General features: G+C 41.0%; 1 protein-coding gene across 13 annotated transcripts in view; it reads left to right on the top strand.

The window, feature by feature from the left end:
* adgrl3.1 (adhesion G protein-coupled receptor L3.1) overlaps positions 1-27674 on the top strand; it is a 450501-nt gene that overhangs the window by 115329 nt on the left and 307498 nt on the right. For all 13 annotated transcript variants that reach the window (XM_059026057.1, XM_059026051.1, XM_034035060.3 and 10 more), the window contains one exon: positions 16955-17168. In XM_059026057.1, the coding sequence (XP_058882040.1) occupies positions 16978-17168 (191 nt within the window). In that variant the 5' untranslated portion in view covers positions 16955-16977. The remainder of the gene's footprint in view (positions 1-16954; positions 17169-27674) is intronic.

The following is a 27674-nucleotide window of genomic DNA, read 5'->3' as shown; positions in this document are numbered from 1 at the left end:
ATCCCAAAAGTAGACCAATCTAAATCTAAAACAAAATGGCCAAAACGGTTTAATAGATCAATTAAAAAAAATATTCTGTGAAAAAAGGCACTTTACAGAGCATTTAAAATGGACCAAAAACAAGGAAAGAGTACTTGGAACTGCAAGTCAAAAAGGAAGTTAGAAAGGCCAAGAGAGATAGAAATGAACAATGCTAAGGGGGCTAAAACCAATTCCAAAATGTTTTTCCAATATTATAACAGCAAGAGAACATTCAAAGAGGAGGTTAAATGTCTAAGACACAAATGGCAAAATCATAGACTAAGAAAAAAAAAATAGCAAATATATTAAACTATTACTTTTCACAGGTTTTTACAAAGGAGGATACGGACATGCCACACATATTGACCTGTTCCTATCCAATTTTAAATAACTTTAGCATAACAGAGGCATAAGTGTTAAAGGGTCTAGGAGCTCTTAAAATAAACAAATCCCCTGGGCCAGATGAGATCCTCCCAATAGTACTCAAAGAAATAAAGTTATTTACAAACCGCCAACCAAGATCATGTAACAGTCTCTTGACACAGGGGTTGTACCGACAGACTGGAAAATTAGCAAACGTAATACCGATCCACAAAAAGGGAGACAAAACAGAACCAGGTAACTACAGACCAAAAAGCCTGACTTCTATTATATGTAAACTTATGGAAACTATAATAAGATCCAAAACGGAAAATTACCTATATGGTAACAGTATCCTGGGAGACAGTCGGCATGGTTTTAGGAACGGGAGATAGTGTCTAACTAACCTGCTTGATTTTTTTGAGGATGCAACATCGACAATGGATAATTGCAAAGCATACGACATGGTTTATTTAGATTTCCAGAAAGCTTTTGACAAAGTCCCGCATAAAAGATTAATTCTCAAACTGAATGCAATAGGGATCCAAGGAAATGCATGCACATGGATTAGGGAGTGGTTAACATGTAGAAAACAGAAAGTACTGATTAGAGAAGAAACCTCAAAATGGAGCAAGGTAACCAGTGGTGCACCACAGGGATCAGTATTAGGTCCTCTGCTATTCCTAATCTACATTAATGATTTAGATTCTGGTTTAGCAAGCAAACTTGTTAAATTTGCAGACGACACAAAAATAGGAGGAGTGGCAAACACTGTTGCAGCAGCAAAGATCATTCTAAATGATCTAGACAGCATTCAGAACTGGGCAGACACATGACAAATTATATTTAATCGAGAAAAGTGTAAAGTACTGCACACACGCAATAAAAATGTGCATAATAAATATCAAAAGGGAGATAGTGAAATTGAAGAAGGAATCTATGAAAAAGACCTAGGAGTTTGTTGACTCAAAAATGTCTTCATCTAGACAATGTGGGGAAGCTGTAAAAAAGGCCAACAAGATGCTCGGATATATTGTGAAAAGTGTTGAATTTAAATCAAGGGAAGTAATGTTAAAACTTTACAGTGCATTAGTAAGACTTCATCTAGAATATTGTGTTCAGTTCTGGTCACCTCGTTACAAAAAAGATATTGCTGCTCTAGAAAGAGTGCAAAGAAGAGCGACTAGAATTATCCTGGGTTTAACCATTTCCGGTCCATTGTCGGACTGGGTCCGACATTGCAATTATTCCTCACAGGTCCTTTGTCGGAAAAAGCCAAGAACCATTCAATTGCCGAGTGGGAGCGACAAGAGCCGAGACAAGTCGAAAAAAGAAAAAAAAAAAAAGGCGTATCTCATGAATAGTTATACATGGTATCAGGTATCGGATAACGGGGCGGGTCTTAAGTAAACAAGTTGGCTGACTGAATCAGCGCACAGAAAACACGGACATTTGCAGAGCTTTTTTGAGATGTTATAGTAATAAAATAATGACTTGGATCGCATTATTGAGGAGTTTGGTGATAAAACGAGTGATCCGGAGATGATCGATCAGTATGTACTATTATTATTATTATTATTATTATTATTTATTTCTTGCATAGGTGAACGCTATAGCAAACGAAAGGGTGGGGCGGGGCTGGAGATGCCTAGTGAGTTCTTTGTTGATATACAGGGCCATTTAAACCCGTTTGACTGTGGGGGGGAAAAAAATACTTTTAAACAGCGCGTCTAAAATTAACTGCGCGTGTGAAAATTAATTAGACCTGACGTGCCTGACGCGCAATTAATAAATGGACCACAAAGGGTTAAAAGGCATGTCGTATGCAGACAGGCTAAAAAACTATGGAGCAGACAGGGAGAGAAATAAGCAGTCTGAATCCTGCCAGCACTGAGATGTCTAAAATAACTGAAAACATTTTTGGTCTTTTTTATTATTTCTTACCAAGTATCAATAAAAAAATTACTTATTTGGTAGGTCAATCAATAGATTTTTATTTGAGTAAGTTTAAAACTTAAATGCGATAGAAAAAATAGGGGTAAATGTATATTGATCTAAAGTTATACTATGTTTAAAAAAATCTTTGTTTTAGAAAACAAAAAAACTGGCAAATTGTCAGTTTTTAAAATCCAAACTACCACTTGCGAATCAAAACTCATGTACAAGCTTATAAACAATGTTGCACTATCAACATTGCCAGACAAAAGGAGGTCGAGGACAGAACTGCATTATTTTCAATTAATTTAAGAAATGGTCATAGTGGTTGAACAGATCAATTATTACACAGATTTAAAAAAACAAAACAAAAAAAAAAAAAAACTGCTTGTTTTGCGCTGCTGGGGTATTTGTATGTGTTTATGAAAAAGCAGCTAGTAGGGTTATTCAAAATACAATTGACCTCTTAGTATTACTGTACGTTTGCACATCTTAACTACATTGATTTTATTTAGACAAACAAATGGAATTTTATTGTGCTAAGTATAGGTGATTAAAGGGTTTATGGTTCAATGTGTTCTGTGTGAAATATTAGTGACCCTTTTTTATAAGAACATAAGAAGGTTTACAAACGGGAGGAGGCCATTCGGCCCATCTTGCTCGTTTGGTTGTTAGTAGCATATTGATCCCAGAATCTCATCAAGCAGCTTTTTGAAGGATCCCAGGGGGTCAGCTTCAACAACCTTACTGGGGAGTTGGTTCCAGACCCTCACAATTCTGTGTGTAAAATAGTGCCTCCTATTTTCTGTTCTGAATGCCCCTTTATCTAATCTCCATTTGTGACCCCTGGTCCTATATGCCAGATAGCCAGTACAGATCTTGTCCTGTTACATATCCTCCCCCTCAGAATGGCACCACCGGTCCATTCAAAAATCTGCGTTTTGATGCAGTTTCCCTGCTCGGTGGACTACCTGAAGGCATAGGGCTGCAGCGCCAAATACCACTTTGTGATTTTGGCATTGTTGTCTTTCATCCAGTGAAGCCATGCTAAGGGAGCATGATCTGTCACCAGGGTGAAGTGTCGCCCCAGGAGGTAGTACCGAAGTGACTTGACTCCCCATTTTACTGCAAGACACTTCTTTCCGATGGTACTATAATTTTTCTTGCGGGGGAGGAGCTTCCTGCTGATATACAGAACCGGGTGCTCGCTTCTGTCCATCTCCTGAGACAACACTGCCCCCGGACGCATTTGTCTGTAGGGTGAACTGCCTGCTGAAATCAGGACTGCACAGCATGGCTTGCTACACAGCCTTCGCTTCAAGGCAAGAAAGGCTGTCTGGCATGGCTCCGTCCACTGGACCGTATTTGGGGCAGCCTTCCGGGTGAGGTCTGTCAAAGGAGTAGCGAGCGTGGCGAAGTTCGGGATGAACTTCCTATAGTAGCCCGCTAGTCCCAAGAAGGATCGCACTTCGGTTTTGGTCGTAGGGATCGGCCAGTCAGCCAAGGCTTTCACCTTTGCAATTAGCAGTCTGATATGGCCACTCCCTACTCTATACCCCAAATACTCCAACTCTTCCCACCGGCACATATCTTTGGGTTAGCAGTGAGCCCAGCCTCCCACAAGGATTGCAGCACTGCCGCTGCCTTACATAGATGACCTGGCCAATCCTCACTGTGGATAACCACGTCAACTATGTAAGCAGCAGCGTACTGCTGATGGGGCCGCAAATTGCGATCCATCATCCGCTGGGAAGTGGCTGGTGCTCCATGCAACCCAAAGGGCATGGCCCTAAATTGGTATAACCCAAAGGGATTCGAAAACGCCGTCCTCTCTCTGGATTCTGGGGTTAGGGGTATCTGCCAGTACCCCTTTATATCCAGTGTCATCATAAAATGAGCCGTGCCTAGACGCCCCAGCAACTCATCTACTCGGGGCATAGGATAAGCATCAAACTTCCATTTTTCATTGACTCGCCTGAAGTCAATGCAAAACCTTGTTGATCCATCTGGTTTATCCACTAACACAATTGGACTGTTCCAGTCACTTTGGGACTCTTCTATTACCCCCACTATGAGCATCTCATCAATTTCCATTTTTATTACCTGCCTTTTGTGTTCAGGAATACGGTATGGCCTCTGGCAAACTGGCGCCTCTGGCTCAATTTCAATGTGATGGTGGGCTACTCGAGAAAACACATCAGGAAATTCCGCCACCGGTGCCTGAGCCTGACATTTCTGTGTTGGTGTCAGATTGTCTGCAATTGTACCGAGCCTGTTTTCGCCAACACAAAAAGATCAGGTCCCACGTCTGTGACGTCATCTGCTTGCACCACTAGCAATGCCTCACATTGCAACCAGGACTTCAAGAAGTTTTACATGATAAATGTGCTTTTCTCTCTGTCGCTCTGGCATAATCCACCATCCCAATCCGGTGTGTAACCTCAAAGGGTCCTTGCCACTTTGCCAGAAGTTTAGACTCAGAGCCGGGCAACAATATAAGCACTTTAGTCCCCGGCTGAAACGTGCTTAACCGGGCTCCCTTGTTATGTTGGGTCTCCTGTCTGCATTGAGCCTGCTGCAAATTGTCATGCGCCCACTTTCCCACAGACTCAAGACGTTTGCGCAGGTCCAACACATACCGGACAGTATTGGTCGAATTATCCTGCTGCTCCTCCCATATCTCTTTAACCAGATCAAGCACACCCCAGGGTCTCCGCCCATACAGCAGCTCGAATGGCGGAGACCCCGAAGAGGTCTGAGGTACCTCTCGGATGGCAAAGAGAAGGGGAGGAATCGGCTGGTCCCAGTAGCGCACGTCATTATTAATAAATCTGCGCAACATGTTTTTGAGGGTCTTATTAAAACATTCCACAAGACCATCGGTCTGGGGGTGGTAAACAGAGGTCCTAATGGTCTTGATCCCCAAAAGTTTGAATGTCCCATGGACTAGCCGGGACATAAAGTTGGTGCCTTGGTCGGTTAATATCTCCCTGGGAGAAAACTAGCTCGTTGGCAACAGATTTAGCAGATGCAGATCGGAGGGGTATGGCCTCTGGATAGCACAGTGCAATCTAAGATGACCAATAGATGTGTTATTATTGTTATTGTATTTCTTAGCAGACGCCCTTATCCAGGGTGACTTACACTTGTTACAAGAGATCACATTATTTTTACATACAATTACATTATTATTATTTTTTTTTAACACATTATTTTTTACATACAATTACCCATTTATACAGGTTTTTTTTTTAAATTTTTTTTTTTTTACTGGAGCAATCTAGGTAAAGTACCTTGCTCAAGGGTACAGCAGCAGTGTTCCCCACCTGGGATTGAACACACGACCCTCCGGTCAAGAGTCCAGAGCCCTAACCACTACTCCACACTGCTGCCCTGTGTATATCCCGCCACACTCCGCTCTAGCGTTCCAACTATATCTACTCCTATACGCTCAAACGGAGCTTCCACTAGCGGCAACAGTACCAGTGGAGCTCGTGGGACGGCTCTAGGGCTAGCATTCTGACACTCTCCACAGCGTTCACAAAAACGCCAGACATCGCCATCTAGCCCCAGCCAATAGAACCGTGTCACGAGCCTTGCTTTGGTCTTGTCCCTTCCCAAAGAACCAGACAGAGGAATAGCACGTGCCAATTGCAACAAATCCTCTTTAAAACCCGGTACAAAAGTTTCCGGGCAATTTCAAAGTGAGGGTACTTGGCGGCGCATCTAGGCTCGACCACCTGACCATCCTACCATTAATCATAGCTGCTTGGTCAAAGAGCCTGCCCAGCACGTCGTCACGCCCTTGCTTGAACCGAAGTCACGGGAGCGAGCTAAGAAATCAGCTTCCATGGCTTCCAGCTCGGGATTGGGTCGGTCCCGAGCGGAGGCAGCCGAGCCAGACCCCTGCGCTGGCTCCGCAGCCTCCCCCCCCCCAGACTCTTCACCAATCGCCCCCACCTGAAACTCGGACTCCCTCCATTGCCAGCCCTCATTCGTAGCAGCCTGGCGTTCCCGGGGTTTAAATTTATGGCAATACCAGGCCGGGTCATGAAAGGGATAGATCTCTCCAATTGCTTCCTCTTTCTTAGCCAGTAGAGAGAACGGGGCCATCACAGCAGCTAACCAACCTCTAAACTGCTCGCAGTCCCATCCCAGAACTACTGGAACTGGCAACAGAGAACAGAAACCCACTTGTACTCGCGTCACTTTTTAAATTTACCTTGGGATAAGAGCGCATATCCCCATGAACACATTTAATATGCACCCATCCCAATATTTGTTTATGCCCCAGTGAGATTAAACTCTCCTGTATTAGGGACTGACTACACCCTGAATCTAAGAGAGCCTGGGTTTGTGTACCATCCACTGTTACAGGAATAACAAAACCTGTCTGCTGGAGGTAAATGAATACTCTTACCTGGTCTGATGACACATTCCATGGCAGGGCACTCCTGAGCAATGTGACCCACCTCCCGGCATGTCCAACACCTCAGTGGGCTGGTTTCTTGCCTCGGAGCTTCAGCAAGCTGTCGAAAGACCGGAGCCATCAAAGGGGCTCGGCTGTAGAATGGCCGCGCGAGTCCCCGGTCCGACCCCGCAGCAGCCTGTGGGTATCCCCACCCTGCCCCGGGTCCCGGGCCGGGATCTCCCACTGCCACACTCTGTCCAAAGCCCTGGCTACCCCTTCCCCCCAGTCCCTTTGCCCTCTCTGGGCCTGGTAATGAGGGTGATGCTGGAGTAGCAACCTTCCCAGGCAGCCTGGTGGGCGTTGGTTCTGCTACCCGGAACTGTTTCGCCAGTAGCACTGCCTGATCCAAAGTAGTAGGTGCATGCTGTTGTGCGACTCCTGGGCCAAGCACTCCATTAACCGCTCGACCACAATTACGTCCACCAGCCATAGCCTCAAAGACTTCAAAATAGGCTTTGGGCCGATCCTCTGCTGTCATCTTCGTTGGCCTCTGTAGCCTCGGGTCTGGCCCCGCAGGTCGGGCACCTCCCTGCACGGCCACTGTCAGGGTTTGGTGCAGGAGGTCCATCATAGCTGCAAACTGTATGGCATCCATGTTCTGAACTGCTGTAGGTGGGCAGTGCCAGTGAATCCCACTCTGACACCATGTGTGGGAGTTCACTGGACACAAGACAGAACTGTAGTTGAAAACGCTACTTGGCGCACAGATTTATTTACGCCACAAAGTGGCACTGTAGCACTGACTCCAGAGCACAACCCAATACCAGCAATGGTAAAAGGTTGGTCGTTCACTAGCGATGCACACGCAGGTGCTCAAAATAATAATACAAACAAAAGGGCGAAAGTAAAAAGGAAAATAAAACACAATAACAAAACTACAAAATAAAAGGTGCTGCTCTTGCAGCATTTCCCCGCCGTCACTACCCGCACGGTTCGGGTCTTCAGCCTGCACTTTGTTATTCCCCTACTAATACTATTTGGGGTTGCCCAGGGTTTCCCTGCTAATCTATACATGTCCTGATTTCGGGTACGTGAATACAAATTATTTTATTTATTTTCTTCTCCGGGTTGGCTGTCTTCCTCAGCCTCGTTTGCCTGTCCTTTTGTGGTTTCTCCAGACCCTCATGACCAGGACTGTCACTGTTATTCTTCCTAGATGGGCGGGGCTGAGGAATAACAAAGCACAGTTTTTATAGGCCCGCCTCCTGACCACTCAGGGAGAGAACACACCCTCACCCAACCTCTCTGTGTAATCGCAATGATTGACAGGCGGATCCTACAGGGCTCCCGACTCCTCCCCTACAGGATCATGCATACACCAGATAGCCAGTACAGATCTCGCCCCATTACACCCACATTTTAAAAATTAGGAAAGGTTCACTTTCCTTCGGTATAGTTCCCTCAACACTTAAGTTAGCTGTGGTAAAGCCTATGCTTAGAAGCACAATTTGGACCCTAAAGTCCTGAATAACTATAGGCAAATCTACAAACTACCATTCTTAGATAAGGTTCTAGAGAAAGTTGTTGCAATTCATTTACAAAAATTTCTAACTCTTAATGCTATATTTCAGAAGTTTTCAGTTTGGTTTTCGTGCTGCACATACCACCGAGACGACCCTTGTCAGTTGTGAACGATCTGCTGATAAACTCGGACTCTGGCTTTCCATCAGTTTTAATTCTTCTTATCTAAGTGCTGCCTTTGAAAGCACAGTGGGACTGTCTGGCCTTCTCCTCTCCTGGATTAAATTTTATCTTTATGATATGTTTCAGTTTGTCTCTATTGGGGAGGTAAAATCGGCATTATCGGAAGTTGGCTGTGGTGTTCCACACGGCTTCATTCTAGGTCCCTTGCTATTTTCTTTTATATATGATTTAGATGTACACTACCGGTCAAAAGTTTTAGAACACCCCCATTTTTTCCAGTTTTTATTGAAATTTAAGCAGTTCAAGTCCAGTGAATAACCTGAACTGGTACAAAGGTAAGCGGTAAACTGCCAGAGGTTAAAAAAAAAAAAAAAAAAAAGTTTAGGTTAACAAAAACTGAAAAATAATGTACATTTCAGAGTTATACAAAAAGGCCTTTTTCAGGGAACAAGTAATGGGTTAACAACTTACAGCTGTTCTGCAGCAATGGAAGTAAATTAACCTTGAAAGTTGATGCTAACAATTCCTACAGGTGTCCCAACTTTTGTTGATTACTTACAAACCCTCTGTCTGTATAAAAGCAGTGTTGGAACAGACTGTGTTACTACACCCTCTTAAGCATTATTTGGACAGTATTGTACTGCAGGAAGTAGTATATTGCTCTCATAATGGCGAGAAAAAGGCAATTAACAAAGGAAGACAGACAGACCATTATAACCCTTAAAAGTGTAGGTCTTTCCTTTAGAGAAATTGCAAAGAAAGCCAAGGTGTCAGTGAGTACAGTTTCCTACACCATCAAAAGGCACTTGGAAACTGGAGGAAACTCTGACAGGAAGAGGTCTGGCAGACCCAAAGCCACAACAGAATCAGAAGACAAGTTTCTGAGAGTCAACAGCTTGCGTGATAGGCGGCTCACAGGACAACGGCTTCAAGCACAGCTTAACACTGGTCGAAGTATGCAAGTCTCAGTTTCAACTGTGAAGAGAAGACTTCGAGCTGCAGGTTTGACAGGTCGAGTGGCAATAAGAAAGCCATTGCTAAGATGGCAAAATAAGAAAAAGAGGCTTGCCTGGGCCATGAAGCACCGCCAGTGGACTACTGAAGACTGGAAGAAGGTCTTATGGACCGATGAATCAAAATTTGAACTCTTCGGTTCATCACGCAGGGTTTTTGTACGCCGTCGAGTAGGTGAAAGGATGGTTCCTCGGTGTGTGACGCCAACTGTCAAACATGGAGGAGGAAGCGTGATGGTCTGGGGCTCTTTTGCTGGATCCAGAGTCGACGACTTGCACAGAGTGAGTGGCACCCTGAACCAAAACTGCTACCACAGCATTTTGCAGCGCCATGCAATACCCTCTGGTATACGCCTAGTTGGTCAGGGGTTCATCCTACAGCAAGATAATGACCCAAAACATACCTCCAGGCTATGTCAGAACTACCTTAGAAGAAAAGAACAAGAAGGTAGGCTTCAAATCATGGAATGGCCAGCACAGTCTCCAGACTTAAACCCCATCGAGCTGGTTTGGGATGAACTGGACAGAAGGGTGAAAGCAAAGCAACCTACAAGTGCAACACATTTGTGGGAACTTCTGCAACAGTGTTGGGAAGAACTTTCCGAACAATATTTGATTTCCATTGTAGAAAGAATGCCACGAGTGTGTTCGGCTGTTATATCTGCAAAAGGTGGCTACTTTGAGTAAAAAATTTGGATTAAATTGTTAAACAAAATGATTCCATGATTTATTTATCTCCAATTGTTTATTTGTTCTATGCTTTAATTTCAGAGTACATTGAGACATTAAACTGCGTAAATTTAAATAAAAACTGGAACAATGGAGGCGTTCTAAAACTTGACCCGTAGTGTATATGCTACCATTAAGTGACATTATCCGCAGACACGGCATGAACTTCCATTGCTATGCTGATGATACCCAGCTATATTTGTCCCTAAAGCCAGGAATTTACTTGCCTTACAGACATCAAGCTTTGGAAGTCACAGAATTTTCTAATGTTGAATTCAGATAAAACAGAGGTTATGCTACTGGGATCACAGAACCAACTAAAAGGAAATGTTGGATTACATAAGCTTGAACCTTGCTGTCTCTCATCAAAACTTAAACTAGAGTTTGGCGATCATCTTTGATCCTGATCTATCATTTGAGGCTCTATTAGGGAAGTTACTAAAGTATCTTTTTACTATTTGAGAAATATAGCCAAATTTAGACCAATTATTTCCGCATCTGATGCAGAGACACTATTGCATGCCTTTGTTTCATCTAGAATTGATTATTGCAATGGACTTTTTTCTTATGTCCCAAAACATGTGGTATCCAGCTTACAGAACACCGCTGCAAGAATTCTGACTAAAACCAGGAAAAGTGAACATATTACTCCTGTTTTGGCCTCTTTATACTGGCTCCATGTGCAGTATAGAATTGATTTTAAGATTTTGCTGTTAGCTTACAAAGCCCTGAATGGATTAGCACCTAGTTATTTGCAGGAGTTTCTAACCCTGTATCTTCCAAACCACACTCTGAGATCACAGGATGCAGGGCTGCTGGTTATTTATAGGGTCAACAAAAGCAACCCAGGAGGTAGGGCTTTTTCTTGTAGAGCTCCTAAATTATGGCATGCTCTGCCTTCATTTGTCAGGGAAGCTGGGACCGTTACAGTTTTCAAGTCAAGACTAAAAACGCACTTTTATAAAATGGCTTCCTTATCTTCGTGGGTTTTAATGTAACTTTTAAAATTGCTGCTTTTCTAGTATTATGTGTATACTGTTGTTTAAATGGTCTGACTGTGGCAGTTGTATGTGTGACATGCTATACAAATGTAGTTGGTTTGTTCTTTTTTCTGCTATGTACTGTACAGTGCTTTGTGATACTTTTGTATAAAAAGCACTATATAAATGCAATAAATAAATAAATACTTTCAGACCGCGAGCCTCCCGGTGCGGACTTCTGTCTCCTTTTCCTATGGAGGCGGATTTTCTGAACCTATTCATTGTTGTTATTGTAACCCTTTAAGGACCGGGATCGTGTTAACACGGTCATACTAAAGTGGGCTTCTAGGACCGCGATCGTTTTAAATACGAGAAGAAAATGCACTTTGTTTTGATGACTTACAGGGCCATCGTACTTTGCAGTACAGGCTTGAAACACATATCATTGGATAGGGGAGGGACTGATGTTCACTTCCTGCTAGTTCTTTTTGTGTGACGTCACTGAGAGGGGCATTTAGGGTCTAAAGGGCAGAGAAGGTTTTGGCGGTGCAGATATTTACAACATTTATAAATATCAAGAAACGTGTGGATATAACCAGATACTATTTCATGAACTAAAGTTATCTACATTTTTTTCCTTATTACTGATAATAATAATTACTTGCAAATATTTATTTTGAGAAAATAAATTGAGAGTAGTGCCCATTACTGTTTATAAAGACCCAGAGAATAATTGTGTATTATGTCATTGCAGTATTTTTCAACAAAACTTTCAGGAAGTATTGTAAGGTCCCTCGGGTCATAGAATAACAAGCTTTTTTACATGTATCTCCAAGTTGAATACATAATAAAAATACTTTACATTAAAAAAGTGAAAAGTTTGTACTTGCAATGTTCCCCAGAATGTTCTGAAAAAAAGGGACACAATTTCCAATTTTTATAGGAAGCAAGTCAAATACAGGCAAAAAACCCTCTGGTCCTGGGGGAGCATCCCACTGAAGAATGAATGCTTGGTCCTGAAAGGGTTAATGCAGTGGTATATCAATTGCTACAGTTATATGGAATTTGTCTGCTAGTGACAATTTGATTTATGTAGTGATGAAAACATAATTTAACAGTGAAATTGAATTTTTTTTGTTTGTGTTGCTTTGATGTTTCTGCCATTCTTTGTAACATTAAAAATCAAATGACATCAAGAAAAAATGTATAACTGTGGGGTATAACATTATGGACTTAATTTAACTACCTTAAAATGGATGGAAAGCCTCCAATTGGTTGACATGGCATGCCAAGATTGTCTTTGGCAAAAAGGCAGGATTGGTACAGAGCGTAACCTTTGTCCTGGCCTCTGTAAAAATTAAGCAGGCTTTTGCAATAGAGAATGCCTGCAGCTCACTCACCCACTTTGCGGAGGTGATAGCAAGCATGAAAGTCACTTTCACCTCGGCTGAATGCATGGGCTCAAATGGAGGCTTCATGAGTGCATTAAGCACCACGTTTAGCCTCCAGCGAGAAACAACGTCCTTCATGGCAGCCGAAGCTGCCGAGCGCCTTTCAAAAATTGACCCACCAGGAAGTGAGCTCCTGAGAGTCAATTCTGACATGGCAAGCCGAAATGGCTGCCAGATAGACCTTTAACGTGGAGGGGGATTTCCCCTTGTCAAAAAGGTCCTGCAAAAACTGCAGTACAACTGCCATGTGACAGGTAGTGGGGTCGAACCCACGAGGCAGACACCACATCTGCAAAACACACCACTTGTACCCATACTAGGAACACGTGGACGGTGCTATGGCATTCTGCAGGGTGTCAGTGACCCTATTAGAAAGTGCCAGACGGTTCAGATGCAGTTGTTCAGGGACCAGTCCCAGAGCTGCAGGCTCGATGGGTCAAGATTCCATAAGGTCCCCAGTGCCTGACTGAGCAGGTCGTGGAGCTTGGGCAGTCTCCATGGCTGACCGCTCAGGAGCTGCATCAGGGTTGAAAATCAGAGTCTCCTGGGCCAATAAGGGGCTACTAGGAGCACCTTGACCCGGTCTTGTCTGATTTTCTGCAGACAGTGTGAGCAGTGGGAAGGCGTATAACAGTTGTCTCAGCCACTGGTGTGCCAAGGCATCTATTGCCAGTGGGTCCCCGTCTCCTATTACGGAGAACAGAGGGGACAGTGGGTTGATTCCTGGGAGGCAAAGAGATCTATCTCTGCTCTCCCAATCCTCTCCCAAATGAGGCTCACCACCTCAGGATGAGCCTCTACTCTGAGCTGCTGGGGACTCCCTTTGAGAGTAGGTTGTCGTGCGCCCATAGCAAAAGCTTGAGGGCCACACGATGGAGACTGGGTGACCTGAGGTCGCCCTGATGGTTGATGTAAGCCACCACTGTTGTGTTGCCTGTACGGAGATGCACACGTCTCCCTTCAACCTGCAGAAAATTCTGCAAGGCCAGGTAAACTGCCTGCAGCTCTAAAATACTGATGTGAGAAGGCGTGAGCTGGCTCTTTGCATGATTCACCATAAGGCCCAACTGTTGAAGGTGGCCAGTAACAAGTTCCGTGTGGAGGGGGTCTATCATGTGAATAGCCTGTTTATTAAGCGGAGCTGCTACCTCCTGAGACACAACTGTGGCGTCCTGTGTGTCTGTGACTGATGTTACATTCACACCCCGAAAACAGAGGGGGACCATGCTTGAACTCCAATGAGTAGCCGGTCTGAAGGGTAGTAAGCACCCTGGTGTCCGTGGTGCACTGACACCAATACTCCAGGGCTGCTGCATGGCTTGTGACTTAGCCTGAGGCTTTTGTCTTTGCGCCAGGCTGCAGAACTATAAAAGCCTCCGCGGCAAGCAGGCACACGTGCCTGGGAAATCCAAAGCTGCCTATATGCAGCTACCAGCGCAGCCAGGTTCCTGCCTAAACTTCCCGTTTAGTTTTGACATATGGAGCAGGTTCTTATGCCAGGCGCAGCTCCTCCAGCTGTTGTCGTGAGGGCCTGTGACTGTCGGAAATAGGACTGGTAGGCTACCAGGATACTATTACAGTTGCCCAGGCGTGCGGCAAACACATTGGCTGAATAGGCATGCTTGAGGATCACCTCCGACCCAGCACTGCTTGTTGGGGCAGATAGTGTCCTTGGACAGGAGCGCTAAATTAGGCGCCTGTACCAAGGCAGCAATTGAAGCCTCCACCGGTGGCAAATGGGTTCTCCAGCTTCTCCACATGATGCACCCTATATAGGGTGTCCATCGACCAGGAAACAGCCAGAGCTGTAGCCGGATGATCCCAGGACAACTGGATTTCAAAAAGAAAATCCGGGTGGTAGGCTCATCACCAAAGATAGACTGCCAAGGGGACAGATGGGGCAGGTGGCACCAAACGTTCACAGAGCTTTTCCACCTGCTCTAAGTCCACAATCACTTGGAACGGCGACTCTTCTTCCTTGGGGGAGGAGAAGGAGAAGTAGAGGAAGATGATGAAGACCGTGAAGACTGTTTCCTGTGTGGGCTACTTTCCCGGGTGTGTCGTCTGGTCTCCCTCTAACTGAGGGTGATGGGGAAGAGCGAGAGTAAGGTACGCAGAGTGGGTGAGACATTTCTCAAGCAATCGCTTAGAGAAAGGTGCACAAACTGTGGTTCGCCAGTGCCTCTTTGGCATGCTCTGGCTGCTGGCAGGAAGAGCATCTGCTGTGCTTGTCCTCTATAGGCAGACTGGCCTTGCATGTGCCGCATGGATAAAACCCTAGCATGATGCAAGAAGCAAACAATGCAGTGTACAGTATACAGTTGCTGCCTCAATCTGCTTATAGATAGCAACCAGGCAGGTCAAGACCGGTTTGGTACCCGACCGGAGGCGTAAGTACCGGTCGGTAGCTGGCCGTGTAGGACCAGGTAGAAACTAGGTCGGTTTGGTGACTTTAGCACCGGGTCAGTTTGGCACCAGTTCGGTGACTTGAGCACGGTACGATATGGGGACGGTACGGGCATGGCACTGGGTTTGCACCGGTGCAGTAACCTTGGTCCCGGGTTGGGTACAGTACGGGTCCACTGGTTCGCAGTTAGCAATGTATCATTGGGTTGCCCACCTGTACAAGCCACTGGCAAAACCACTCGGTCAATACTCACACAAGAATGAGGGAAGCCTGCTTGTTAGAATGAACTAACAGCCTTTATAATGGTGACGCTAAAGCTGTCACCAAAACGACACGGAGAGATTGCAAGCAACCACAACTGAAGCAAGTATCTTGGTCCTGCACAGTGCTGCTGAACCCATCAGCTGCTGTCACTACACGTGTGCTCACAGCACCATGTTGCAGACAGGCCTGCGCTGAGTCTCTGTGACAACAGAAAAAACAGAATGAGAAATGCCTTAACAAAATACAGTAATTGTAACAATTACATAAAAGATACAAGATAAAAGTCTTGTAATTTTAGCATAAGCCAAAACGATAAATAAATAACTCCAGCTGGAGCTATTGCAAGCTGGGGAGAGAGCACAGTCAGCAGACTTATGTTGCTTGATTCAGTCTGATACACAAAACAATCCAATATACCATCCCAGTCTACAAATAGGCCTTTGTGTAAAAATTTGTTTTTGGTTTGGATTTAAATGTAATTAATGAATCGGCATTACGAATTTCGAAAGGGAGTGTATTCTACAACGAGGGTGCAAAATGACTAAACGCTCGTCCACCAAGAGAAAGTTTATTGAAAGGATTAGTCACTAGTGACTACAAAATATATAGGGAAAATCCTGCCCATATTGTAATGGTTACACTTCGTACTTGAAAGGGAACTCAGTAATTGCAGATTGTTCTCTAGTCTTTTCTCTGTGTCTGGGTGCCCCAATTTATAATAATTTTGTTCTCCTGTTTCAGTGCTTCAACTGTTATACCGAAACCACTTCCACACAGTTGTTTAGTCTGCTTCTCAGTAATAGTTCTCAATAAATGCTGAATAAATACGACATTTATCAACAGTCTTGTTGTATGAAATATTTAGATATTAACTTCTTTTTCCTATTATTGTATAACAGATTTCACAACAGCATAATTCTCAATTAGTAAGCCTGATGCATGCCAGGGGGAGATTATGGGTCTACTCCTAATGACCAGTGGGTATTGGGGCTGTTTTTTTTTCAGTAATTTTTATTTATTGTTACAGTATGTTTGTTCAAATCATGTTTTTATTCATGGTATTATCCATTTGTCCAGTTTTCATTGTTCTAGCTAACAAAATAACTTCTGAAATATTACATGTAGTGCACTGCCATTTGCTAACAGGTCTCAAATGTGTAGTTTTGGAAGAAAGCATATTGTTTAAAAAATTTTTTTTTATAAAAAAACAAGATATCTGGTACTACACTATATAAATAAATCTCTGTTTGCAAGTCATGCTTTTAGAAAGTGTTACATTTGTAGGGTGGAACTAACATACTTTGACCTGAAGACATTCCTGAAGTGAAATGACCTAGGAAGTTTAAGTGTAACAGATTTCTTAAAAGAAAAGCATGGGAAATGAGAACTTTATTTTACCTTATGTAGTACCAGATATTACATTTTAAAATGAAAACACATGTTTGGTATGTGTTTCTTTCAAACCTGCACTTTTGAGATTAATGTAGCTAATAGAAAGTCCAAAATACATGAGGTTTATGAAAATATAGCTACAATTACAGTACTTAACCTTTTGCCTTGGGTCAATGTATCTAAACTGGATTTAAATAATGTCTAATCCAGTATGTTAAAACCTCTAGAGATGTTTACGTTACTACCAGCAACTGTCCATTGACAGTGTATTTTCCCTGTATTTACAGCTTTTAGTCGTGCACCCATTCCAATGGCAGTTGTAAGGAGAGAACTATCTTGTGAGAGCTACCCTATAGAACTACGCTGTCCAGGAACGGACGTCATAATGATTGAAAGTGCCAACTATGGAAGGACAGATGATAAAATCTGTGATGCTGATCCAGCTCAGATGGAGAATATCCGATGCTACCTGCCAGATGCCTATAAGATTATGTCTCAAAGGTATGTTTATAAATTACAAATGTGTTATTATTGACTATATAAATATAAATTAATATAAAATCATACCTACCTTTATACTAAGTTTATGAGCAAACCAGTGCTTTAAAGCATACAGAGTACAGGCAATATTAAAATGCTCTTTCAAATTTGTTAGTGAACAAAAGTTTATCTATGCAACCTTTTGTACGTTTGCTGTCAAAATTCTACATAATGTATTTGTTTCACATTTTATTCTAACATTTGATCTACAAGGGCATTCTGACAAGTTTTACCTCTTTTGCAATGTCAAGAGTTTGGCAACGCACACATTCATAAAATTTTGAAAATGTATATTTATGGTGAACATTTTTTCTGTGTTCTCTAATAAATGGGGGTGTTATATACAGTGCTGTGAAAAAGTATTTGCCCCTGTCTGATCTTCTGCATTTTTGCATATTTTTGACACTGAATGTTATCAGATTTTCAACCGAAACCTAATTAGATAAAAGGGACCCTGAGTGAACAAATAACACCAAAGTTGATACATATTAAATTTATTTATTAAAGAAAGTTATGCAACACCCAATGCCCCCGTGTGAAAAAGTAATCGCCCCCTTAGACTCAATAACTGGTTACACCACCTTTAGCAGCAATAACTGCAACCAAACGCTTCCTGTAAGAACATAAAGTTTACAAATGAGAGGAGGCCATTCAGCCCATCTTGCTCATTTGGTTGTTAGTAGCTTATTGATCCCAGCACCTCATCAAGCAGCTTCTTGAGTGATCCCAGGGTGTCAGCTTCAACAACATTACTGGGGAGTTGGTTCCAGACCCTCACAATTCTCTGTGTAAAAAAGTGCCTCCTATTTTCTGTTCTGAATGCCCCTTTCTCTAATCTCTATTTGTGACCCCTGGTCCTTGTTTCTATTTTCAGGTCAAAAAAGTCCCCTGGGTCGACATTGTCTATACCGTTTAGGATTTTGAATGCTTGAATCAGATCACCGCGTAGTCTTCTTTGTTCAAGACTGAATAGATTCAATTCTTTTAGCCTGTCTGCATACAACATGCCTTTTAAACCCAGGATAATTCTGGTCGCTCTTCTTGCACTCTTTCTAGAGCAGCAATATCCTTTTTGTAACGAGGTGACCAGAACTGAACACAATATTCTAGGTGAGGTCTTACTAATGCATTGTAAAGTTTTAACATTACTTCCCTTGACTTAAATTCAACACTCACAAAATATCCGAGCATCTTGTTGGCCTTTTTTTATAGCTTCCCCACATTGTCTAGATGAAGACATTTCTGAGTCAACATAAACTCCTAGGTCTTTTTCATAGATTCCTTCTTCAATTTCAGTATCTCCATATGATATTTATAATGCACATTTTTAATGCCTGCGTGCAGTACTTTACACTTTTCTCAATTAAATGTCATTTGCCATGTGTCTGCCCAGTTCTGAATGCTTTCTAGATCATTTTGAATGACCTTTGCTGCTGCAACAGTGTTTGCCACTCCTCCTATTTTTGTGTCATCTGCAAATTTAACAAGTTTGCTTACTATACCAGAATCTAAATCATTAATGTAGATTAGGAATAGCAGAGGACCCAATACTGATCCCTGTGGTACACCACTGGTTACCTCGCTCCATTTTGAGGTTTCTCCTCTAATCAGTACTTTCTGTTTTCTACAAGTTAACCACTCCCTAATCCATGTGCATGCATTTCCTTGAATCCCTACTGCGTTCATTTTGAGAATTAATCTCTTATGCGGGACTTTGTCAAAAGCTTTCTGGAAATCTAAATAAACCATGTCGTATGCTTTGCAATTATCCATTTTCAATGTTGCATCCTCAAAAAAGTCATGTAGGTTAGTTAGACACGATCTCCCTTTCCTAAAACCATGCTGACTGTCTCCCAGGATATTGTTACCATATAGGTAATTTTCCATTTTTGGTTCTTATTATAGTTTACATAAGTTTCCATATAATAGAAGTCAGGCTTATTGGTCTGTAGTTACCTGGTTTGGTTTTGTCTCCCTTTTTGTGTATCGGTATTACGTTTGATATTTTCCAGTCTGTCGGTACAACCCCTGTTGTACCGATTTGTAAGTCGCCCTGGATAAGGGCGTCTGCTAAGAAATAAATAGTAATAAAATAAATAAATAATAGAATTCTCTGATACAGAGCAGAATTCATGGTTCCTTCAATGATGTCAAGGCGCCCAGGTCCCGATGCATCAAAGCATCCCCAAACCATGACACTACCACCACCATGCTTGACCGTTGGTATGAGGTTCTTACTGTGGAATGCAGTGTTTGGTTTTCGCCAGACATAACGGAGACCATGGCGGCCAGAAAGTTCTACTTTTGACTCATCTGTCCATAGAACATTGTTCCAGAACTCTTGAGGATCATCCAGGTGTTTTTTGGCAAACTTGAGACTAGCATTCATGTTCTTCTTAGTGAGCAATGGTTTCCGCCTTGCTACTCTGCCATGAATCCTATTTTTGCCCAGTGTCTTTCTGATGGTGGAGTCATGAACGCTGACCTTAGCCGAGGCGAGAGAGGCCTGCAGATCCCTGGATGTTGTTCTAGGGTTCTTTGTGACTTCCTGGATGATTTTACGCCTTGCTCTTGGAGAGATTTTGGCAGGAAGACCACTCCTGGGAAGATTCACTACTGTCCCAAACTTTCTCCATTTGGACAATATGGCTCTGACTGTGGTCGGTGGAGCCCCAGAGCCTTTGTAACCCTTTCCAGACTTTTTTCCAGAGGTCTTCAGGAATTTCTTTTGTTGGCATGATGTGAAATCAGGCCTGGTTGTTAACCAAAGTACTCAAACAGCTGGCCCGATTTATCCCTTTAATTGGGTTGAGTTAACTGGGGGGGCAGTAACTTTTTCACACCTGAAGACTGAATGTTTGATTACCTTGCACACCAAACAAATGAAAGAAGCACCAAACTTTGGTGTCATTTTTTTCTTCGACTCCCTCTATATACTACTACAACCCACAAAAAAATCTGACCAAATACAATGTGAAAAATGTGCAGAAATGCAGAAAATCAGACAGGGGGCAAATACTTTTTCACGGCACTGTATACTGTAAATTAGCAAATAAACAAATCCATAAATAAATTAAATAAACAAACAACAACAACTTTACAGCTATGGCCAAAAGTTTTGCATCACCCTATAGCAGTGGTTTTCAAACTGGGGTACGCGAGAAATCGGACACCACCTTTTTTTTTACCATGTTGTACTAATTTGTGACTTAGAAATCAAATAAAAAAAATGTTGAATGTATGTTTCCTTTCTGTTGGGGCGAGGTTAACTCTATGAATACAGCTGGCTGCTCACAGTGAGAGTGCTGAGCGCACACATGGCTAACTTACATATTTAAAGAGCATAGTGGTGGTGACTGCAGTCTGTGGGCTTAAAAAAAAAAAAAAACTCAGATTGTCATTGTATGATGTTGCTTTTTTAAAAAATGTGTAGTATTTACTAGGTACATTTACTCTGTCAAGTTTAAATGTCCAGTGTAAGTAGTTTAATGAGTTCAGTGTTTTATCTACCTTTACGTTTTCAAATAACCGTATTATTGAGTTGAGCAGGCAGCTGGGCCGCCCTACTCAGACAGTGAAATCACTCACTTGTTCCGCGCTGGAGCAACATGACTGTTATCTTTACTTGCAATGCTTTTATGTGCTTTTTTTATTATTATTTAATTCGCTGAAGAACTCCTTTGTCCAGGTGAGTGCATTACCCCACGCCTTCACACCAGTAATTATTACTAAAAGCAAAAGCATGATGATATTAGTATTACAAAAATGGAAACCCGGGATTAAAAAATAAATAAATCCATCCCTAACTCCTGGGATTGGGAAGTGTCTGGAATTGGATTCCCTACTCCAGACCTATGGAGTGTGTTCATATCATACAGCGAGTGCCCATCAACAAGCTTTAATTGTCTTACAGCTGATTAACACAAACAGACTACTACTGCACTAAACACTTAACATGTAAGCATTTTGCTAAAAGTCATTTTTGACTGCCTGACATAAATATCCCCTTTCTACTTTCAACAGAATGTGCTTATTCTGGTTAGATTTGATATTGCACAAGGCACACATAGCATTTAACATAGTGCCTGCTCAAGTGTTTAACGATAAAATTCAATTTAAAAAAATAAATAAATAATAATTAATAAATCCAGGGCTGGGTGGAAATTTGTTCCTGACTGAATGAACTGTTTTAAATCCTCACTGGAGTTGGTAGAGATTCCAAAGATGTTGTCAATGTACCCAAGATATAGTTTAGGTGTGTTTACATTGCATTGCTGTAAAAAAAATTCAGAAAATCCCACAAAATGGCAAGCATATGATGGTCTATACCAAATAATGAAGGGTTAATTGCAGTAAAGCACTTTCTTGATGAACGGACAGTGAAAGAACCTCCAACAGATATCCTTCTAGACTGGCTTAACTTGTGCTCGCATTGAATTGTTTTTCCTTTGATGGTAATTTTTACACTTAAGTAAGGGGTGTTAGCATGGGAACTAAAATGGGACCATCATATGCTTGCCTTTTTGTGGGATTGTTTGAAAACACATTTTTACAGCAATACAATGGAAACACACCTAAACTATATCTTGGGTACATTGACGACATCTTTGGAATTTCCAACTCCAGTGAGGATTTGAAACAGTTCATTCAATCAGTAACACATTTCCACCCAGCCCTGGATTTCACATGGAACACATCAGAAACTGGCAATAGTGTATCTTTCTTAGGCATTTCCATCACTGTTTTGAACACCACCGTCTACTACAAACCAGCTGATTCTCATTCATATCTGCAGTATGACTCCTCACACCCTAAGGCTTGTCGTGACTCGATTCCCTATTCACAGCTGTTAAGACTCGGACGTATTTGCAGCGAAGATCAAGATTTCTTCGCCAAAAACGAGGAAATGTGTGTGTTTTTTGGAAATTGTGGCTTTCCAGACAAGATCATCACTAAAGCTAAATCCTGCATTTCAAATATAAATAGAAAAAATGCTTTATATAATAACAATATACAACACACAGGTGATAGAATCCCTCTGGTCCTCACTTACCACCCGACCAACAGAAAGATACAGACAATTATGCAAAGAAACTTTACAATTTTACAACAAGACCCATCTACAGCACCTACTTTCAAGACTCCCCCCTTGATGTCATATAGAAGAGACAAGAATATAAGAGAATATGTGGTACACAGTGCTATTCGTCCTTCTGGGGAACCTTTGAAAGGCACATATCCATGTAATAGACAAAAGGAACGAGTTTATCTTCAAACTGGGAACTTTGGAACCTCTTGGAATGAACATTCTGTTCTAATAACCATGACATCATCCACAGAATTTATGTATAATTACAATTCTTGAATAACAACAAGTTTACTGCACTGTTTACTTTTCTTTTTAAACAGCTGAAGAAGGGCTTTTGCCCGAAACATCCTGAAAATAAAAGATTTTTTAATCTTTTTGTGTACATCTTTTAAACGTTTTCTTTCATATGCCTTCAATTTTGTACACTGCAGTTGTATATATTTTTTAGCTCAAACAGCCAGCTGCCCAACGTTTCGATATGTTGTACATATCTTTCTCAAGGGAGCCTGTGTTTGAATCAAAACATTGGAGGTATTTATAGGTTTTTGACGGCATGACAACTTGTTATTGTTTACATACAAATCCATGATTTATTCTTACATGATGTAATGGTGTTCTATATATTGTGACATCATTTTTACTGCTATCTTTGAATCTGTATTAATTCTAATTAACACTACTTTATATAAACTTATATTTTTATTATTCATGCAATGCTGGCTCTGAGGATCAGTCTAGATTTGGCCTCCCCAGCGCATCAGCATGCACAACTTTTGAATGAATTTTGTTTATTTATTTAAATGTTATATATTTATTGAAGTTAATTAGTTCATTCTTTTCTGTTGAGTCCTGCTGGCATAATCGTGTTCAGTCTATTTATCCATTTATTTCTTTTATTCTTCTATATGTCGCATTGTCTAATTTGAGCTGTTCTAATACTACAAACTTTACATCCATTTATGTCATGTCCCTGACTGGTGAAGTGCTGTACTATTGGTTCATTCATTTTTTTTTATTTCCAATTAATGAAAGGTGGTTCTGAATTCCTTTATATAAAGTAGTTCCAGTCTCTCCAACATATTTGATTTCATCACATTTTTCACAGGCTATTCCATAAACAACATTGCTATTTTTACAGTAGGTATTAGTTTTTAGTGGATATGTGGTGTTCTTATGTTTAATTATTTGTACTTTTGTCTATGTATTTACACCTACTAGTGCACATGTTCGTAGAACCTATTTTGTCAATTATTCTTTTATGTTTACTGTGAACTAAAATATCACCTAAATTAGCTTCTCTTTTGAATGCTACAACTGCTACAAATACTTTTTTACAAATACTTTTTAATTTTTCTGAATGATATTTTAGAAATATTGGGCAAAAGTTTAGAGTAAGTCATTATTAATGGGACTCTTGACATTTTTATCTCTATTTTTATAATCTAATAGATCATCTATTTTTTAGTTTATCCACTTTTCTTAACTATGTCTCTATAATTCTTTCTTTGTATCCTCTTTTTTTAAGATTTGTTTTTAATACATTTCTTTGTTTTACATAGTCACTTTCTTTTGAGCATATTCTTCGTATTCTTATTCCTAGACCCTTTGGGATTGCCCTTTTTAGTGTGCATCGGATGTGCAGAGGACATGTGTAAATACTGGTGCATGTCAGTAGGTTTACAGAAGAGGTCAGTCTCAATTGAACCACCTTCAAGTTTTACTATGGTATCTAAAAATTCTATTTCTTTCCTTGTCCATCGAAGGTCCACCTTAATATTACTGTGTATTTCATTTGCCATTTTATGAAACTGGAAAAGAGATTCTTCTCCATGTGTCCAAACCCCAAAAACATAATCTACAAACTGAATGTATTCTAAAGGTTCTCTTTCCGATTTTCTAAGTAATTGTTCTTCCCATTTCCCCATGTATGTACTGGCAAAATGTATTCCTAATTTAGATCCTATTGCTGTACCATTGTTTTGTTTGTAATTCTTATCAACAAATGTAAAATAACTGTTTTCTAAAACTATGTTGCTGATGTTCAGTACCTCTGCTGTAGGTATTGATTTATCTAGTCTATTATCTAGTGCTTTTTGACAAGCTTCTAAAGTTTCTTTATGAGGGACACTTGGGTACAAGGATTTTACATCCATGCAAAATATAATTGTATTGTCTGGAAGGTTGTGTTTTATTGATTCAAGTCTTTTTAAAAATTGTGTTGTATCCTTAACATAGCTTGGTAATTTCTCAACGTGCGACCTAAGTTGTTTTTCTGCTATTTCAGCTATTATGTGTGTTGGATTATCAATTGTACTGACTATCATTCGCATAGGGTGATTTTCTTTGTGCATTTTAGGATTTCCTCTCGCTAGGCCTGTTCTTGCATTATGTGGCTGCATGTATTTTTTTTAATTCTTTTGATATAATGCCTTTATTGTATAGTCTCTCCGCAATTTCCTTAACCTCTTTTACCGATTTATTGATCTTATTGCTTTTAACTTCTTCATATGTATCTGTATTATTTAATTCACATTCTACAGATTTCATATAGTCATCTGTGTTCATTATCACTATTCCTGAGCCTTTATCTGCTGGTCTTATCTTTATATCATCATCATTTAACAACTCAGTCATAGCTTGTTCTTCAATATTGGTTAAATTAAGTTACATCTTTTCTTTAGTCCTACTATTATTTCTTGTTTAACTACTTCAATATACATATCTAACCATTTATCTCTTCCATCCGGAGGAGTCCATGTGCTTGTACTATTAACCTTAATCCCATGCTCATCATTACCCTCTGAATCCGAGATATTTTCATTGAAAAAATATTCTGCTAATCTCATGCGTCTCTCCCACTCCTTTAATTCAGTGGCCAGTTTATCTTTATAGATGTATCTTTTAGTCGGTATAAACTTAAGTCCTTTACTCAGTACCGCTTTTTGGGATGTGGTTAAAGTTTTACTTGATAAATTGAATACTATGTCTTCTGTCTTGTGTATTTGGTACCATGTCTATACACAGACGTGCTCAAATTTGTTGGTACCCTTACAGCTCATTGAAATAATGCTTCATTCCTCCTGAAAAGTGATGAAATTAAAAGCTATTTTATCATGTATACTTGCATGCCTTTGGAATGTCATAGAATAAAGCAAAGAAGCTGTGAAAAGAGATGAATTATTGCTTATTCTACAAAGATATTCTAAAATGGCCTGGACACATTTGTTGGTACCCCTTAGAAAAGATAATAAATAATTGGATCATAGTGATATTTCAAACTAATTAGTTTCTTTTAATTAGTATCACACATGTCTCCAATCTTGTAATCAGTCATTCAGCCTATTTAAATGGAGAAAAGTAGTCACTGTGCTGTTTGGTATCATTGTGTGCACCACACTGAACATGGACCAGAGAAAGCAAAGGAGAGAGTTGTCTGAGGAGATCAGAAAGAAAATAATAGACAAGCATGGTAAAGGTAAAGGCTACAAGACCATCTCCAAGCAGCTTGATGTTGCTGTGACAACAGTTGCAAATATTAAGTTTAAGGTCCATGGAACAGTAGCCAACCTCCCTGGGCACGGCCGCAAGAGGAAAATCGACCCCAGATTGAACAGAAGGATAGTGCGAATGGTAGAAAAAGAACCAAGGATAACTGCCAAAGAGATACAAGCTGAACTCCAAGGTGAAGGTACGTCAGTTTCTGATTGCACCATCCGTCGCTTTTTGAGCGAAAGTGGGCTCCATGGAAGAAGACTCAGGAGGATTCCACTTTTGAAAGAAAAACATAAAAAAGCCAGATTGGAATTTGCTAAAATGCATATTGACAAGCCACAATCCTTCTGGGAGAATGTCCTTTGGACAGATGAGTCAAAACTGGAGCTTTTTGGCAAGTCACATCAGCTCTATGTTCACAGATGAAAAAATGAAGCTTTCAAAGAAAAGAACACCATGCCTACAGTGAAACATGGAGGAGGCGCGGTTATGTTTTGGGGCTGCTTTGCTGCGCCTGGCACAGGGTGCCTTGAATCTGTGCAGGGCACAATGAAATCTCAAGACTATCGAGGCATTCTGGAGCGAAACGTACTGCCCAGTGTCAAAGCTCTGTCTCAGTTGCAGGTCATGGGTCCTCCAACAGGATAATGACCCAAAACACACAGCTAAAAGCACCCAAGAATGGATAAGAACAAAACATTGGACTATTCTGAAGTGGCCTTCTATGAGTCCTGATCTGAATCCTATCGAACATCTATGGAAAGAGCTGAAACTTGCAGTCTGGAGAAGGCACCCATCAAACCTGAGACAGCTGGAGCAGTTTGCTCAGGAAGAGTGGGCCAAACTAACTGTTAACAGGTGCAGAAGTCTCATTGAGAGCTACAGAAAACGTTTGATTGCAGTGATTGCCTCTAAAGGTTGTACAACAAAATATTAGGTTAGCGGTCCCATCATTTTTGTCCATGCCATTTTCATTTGTTTTATTATTTACAATATTATGTTGAATCAAAAAATCAAAAGCAAAGTCTGATTTCGATTAAATATGGAATAAACAATGGTGGATGCCAATTACTTTTGTCAGTTTCAAGTTATTTCAGAGAATTGTGCATTCTTCGTTTTTTGTGGAGGGGTACCAACAAATGTGAGCACGTCTGTGTGTGTGTGTGTGTGTGTGTAATTATATATATATATATATATATAATAAAAAAGAAAAGGATATTTCAGGTACTTAAAGGTAGAATAATTGATTACAAATCAATTATCGGGACGTTTTGGACTACAAGTCCTTAATCGGCGGAATACAAAAAAACAGTCCTTTAGAAGTTGATAAAAAACAAACAAGTAGTCTTTTAAACAAAATTCCATAATGTTGATGATGATGATGACCTCAGAATAGAATGTTCATTCCAAAGGGCTCCAAAGTGCCTAGTTTGAAAATAAGTTCACATTTGTTTCCTGACAGCATTAGTTCCATAGCATTGAACCATCCCACAAATTGTGATGTCTTCTATAGTGTGGTCATTTCTGTTAAAATGTCTGGCGACAGGAAAGGTAGAGGTGTTAATTCGTATACTTCTCAGATGTTCCACGAAGCGATCAGCCAAGCGTCGTTTTGTTTCACCAATATATAGCTTGTTACATTTGATGCAGCCAATGCAATATACTATTCCTTTACTAATGCAAGTAAAAGTATCATGGATAGTAAATGAGGATTTTGCTCCCTTAACTACTGTGTTGCTGTGAATGTATTTACAAGTTGCACAACGTGACCTATTGCATGGAAATGTACCCTTAAGATTGGGTCGAATGTTACTGTGGACCAGATGCTCTTAGATTTTTGTCTCTTCTGTATGACATTAGGGGAGGGTTATTGAAAATAGGAGCTG

Source organism: Acipenser ruthenus, chromosome 1, assembly GCF_902713425.1.
Source record: "Acipenser ruthenus chromosome 1, fAciRut3.2 maternal haplotype, whole genome shotgun sequence".
Classification (NCBI taxonomy): Eukaryota; Metazoa; Chordata; class Actinopteri; order Acipenseriformes; family Acipenseridae; genus Acipenser; species Acipenser ruthenus.
This window is presented reverse-complemented; position numbering and strand designations above follow the sequence as displayed.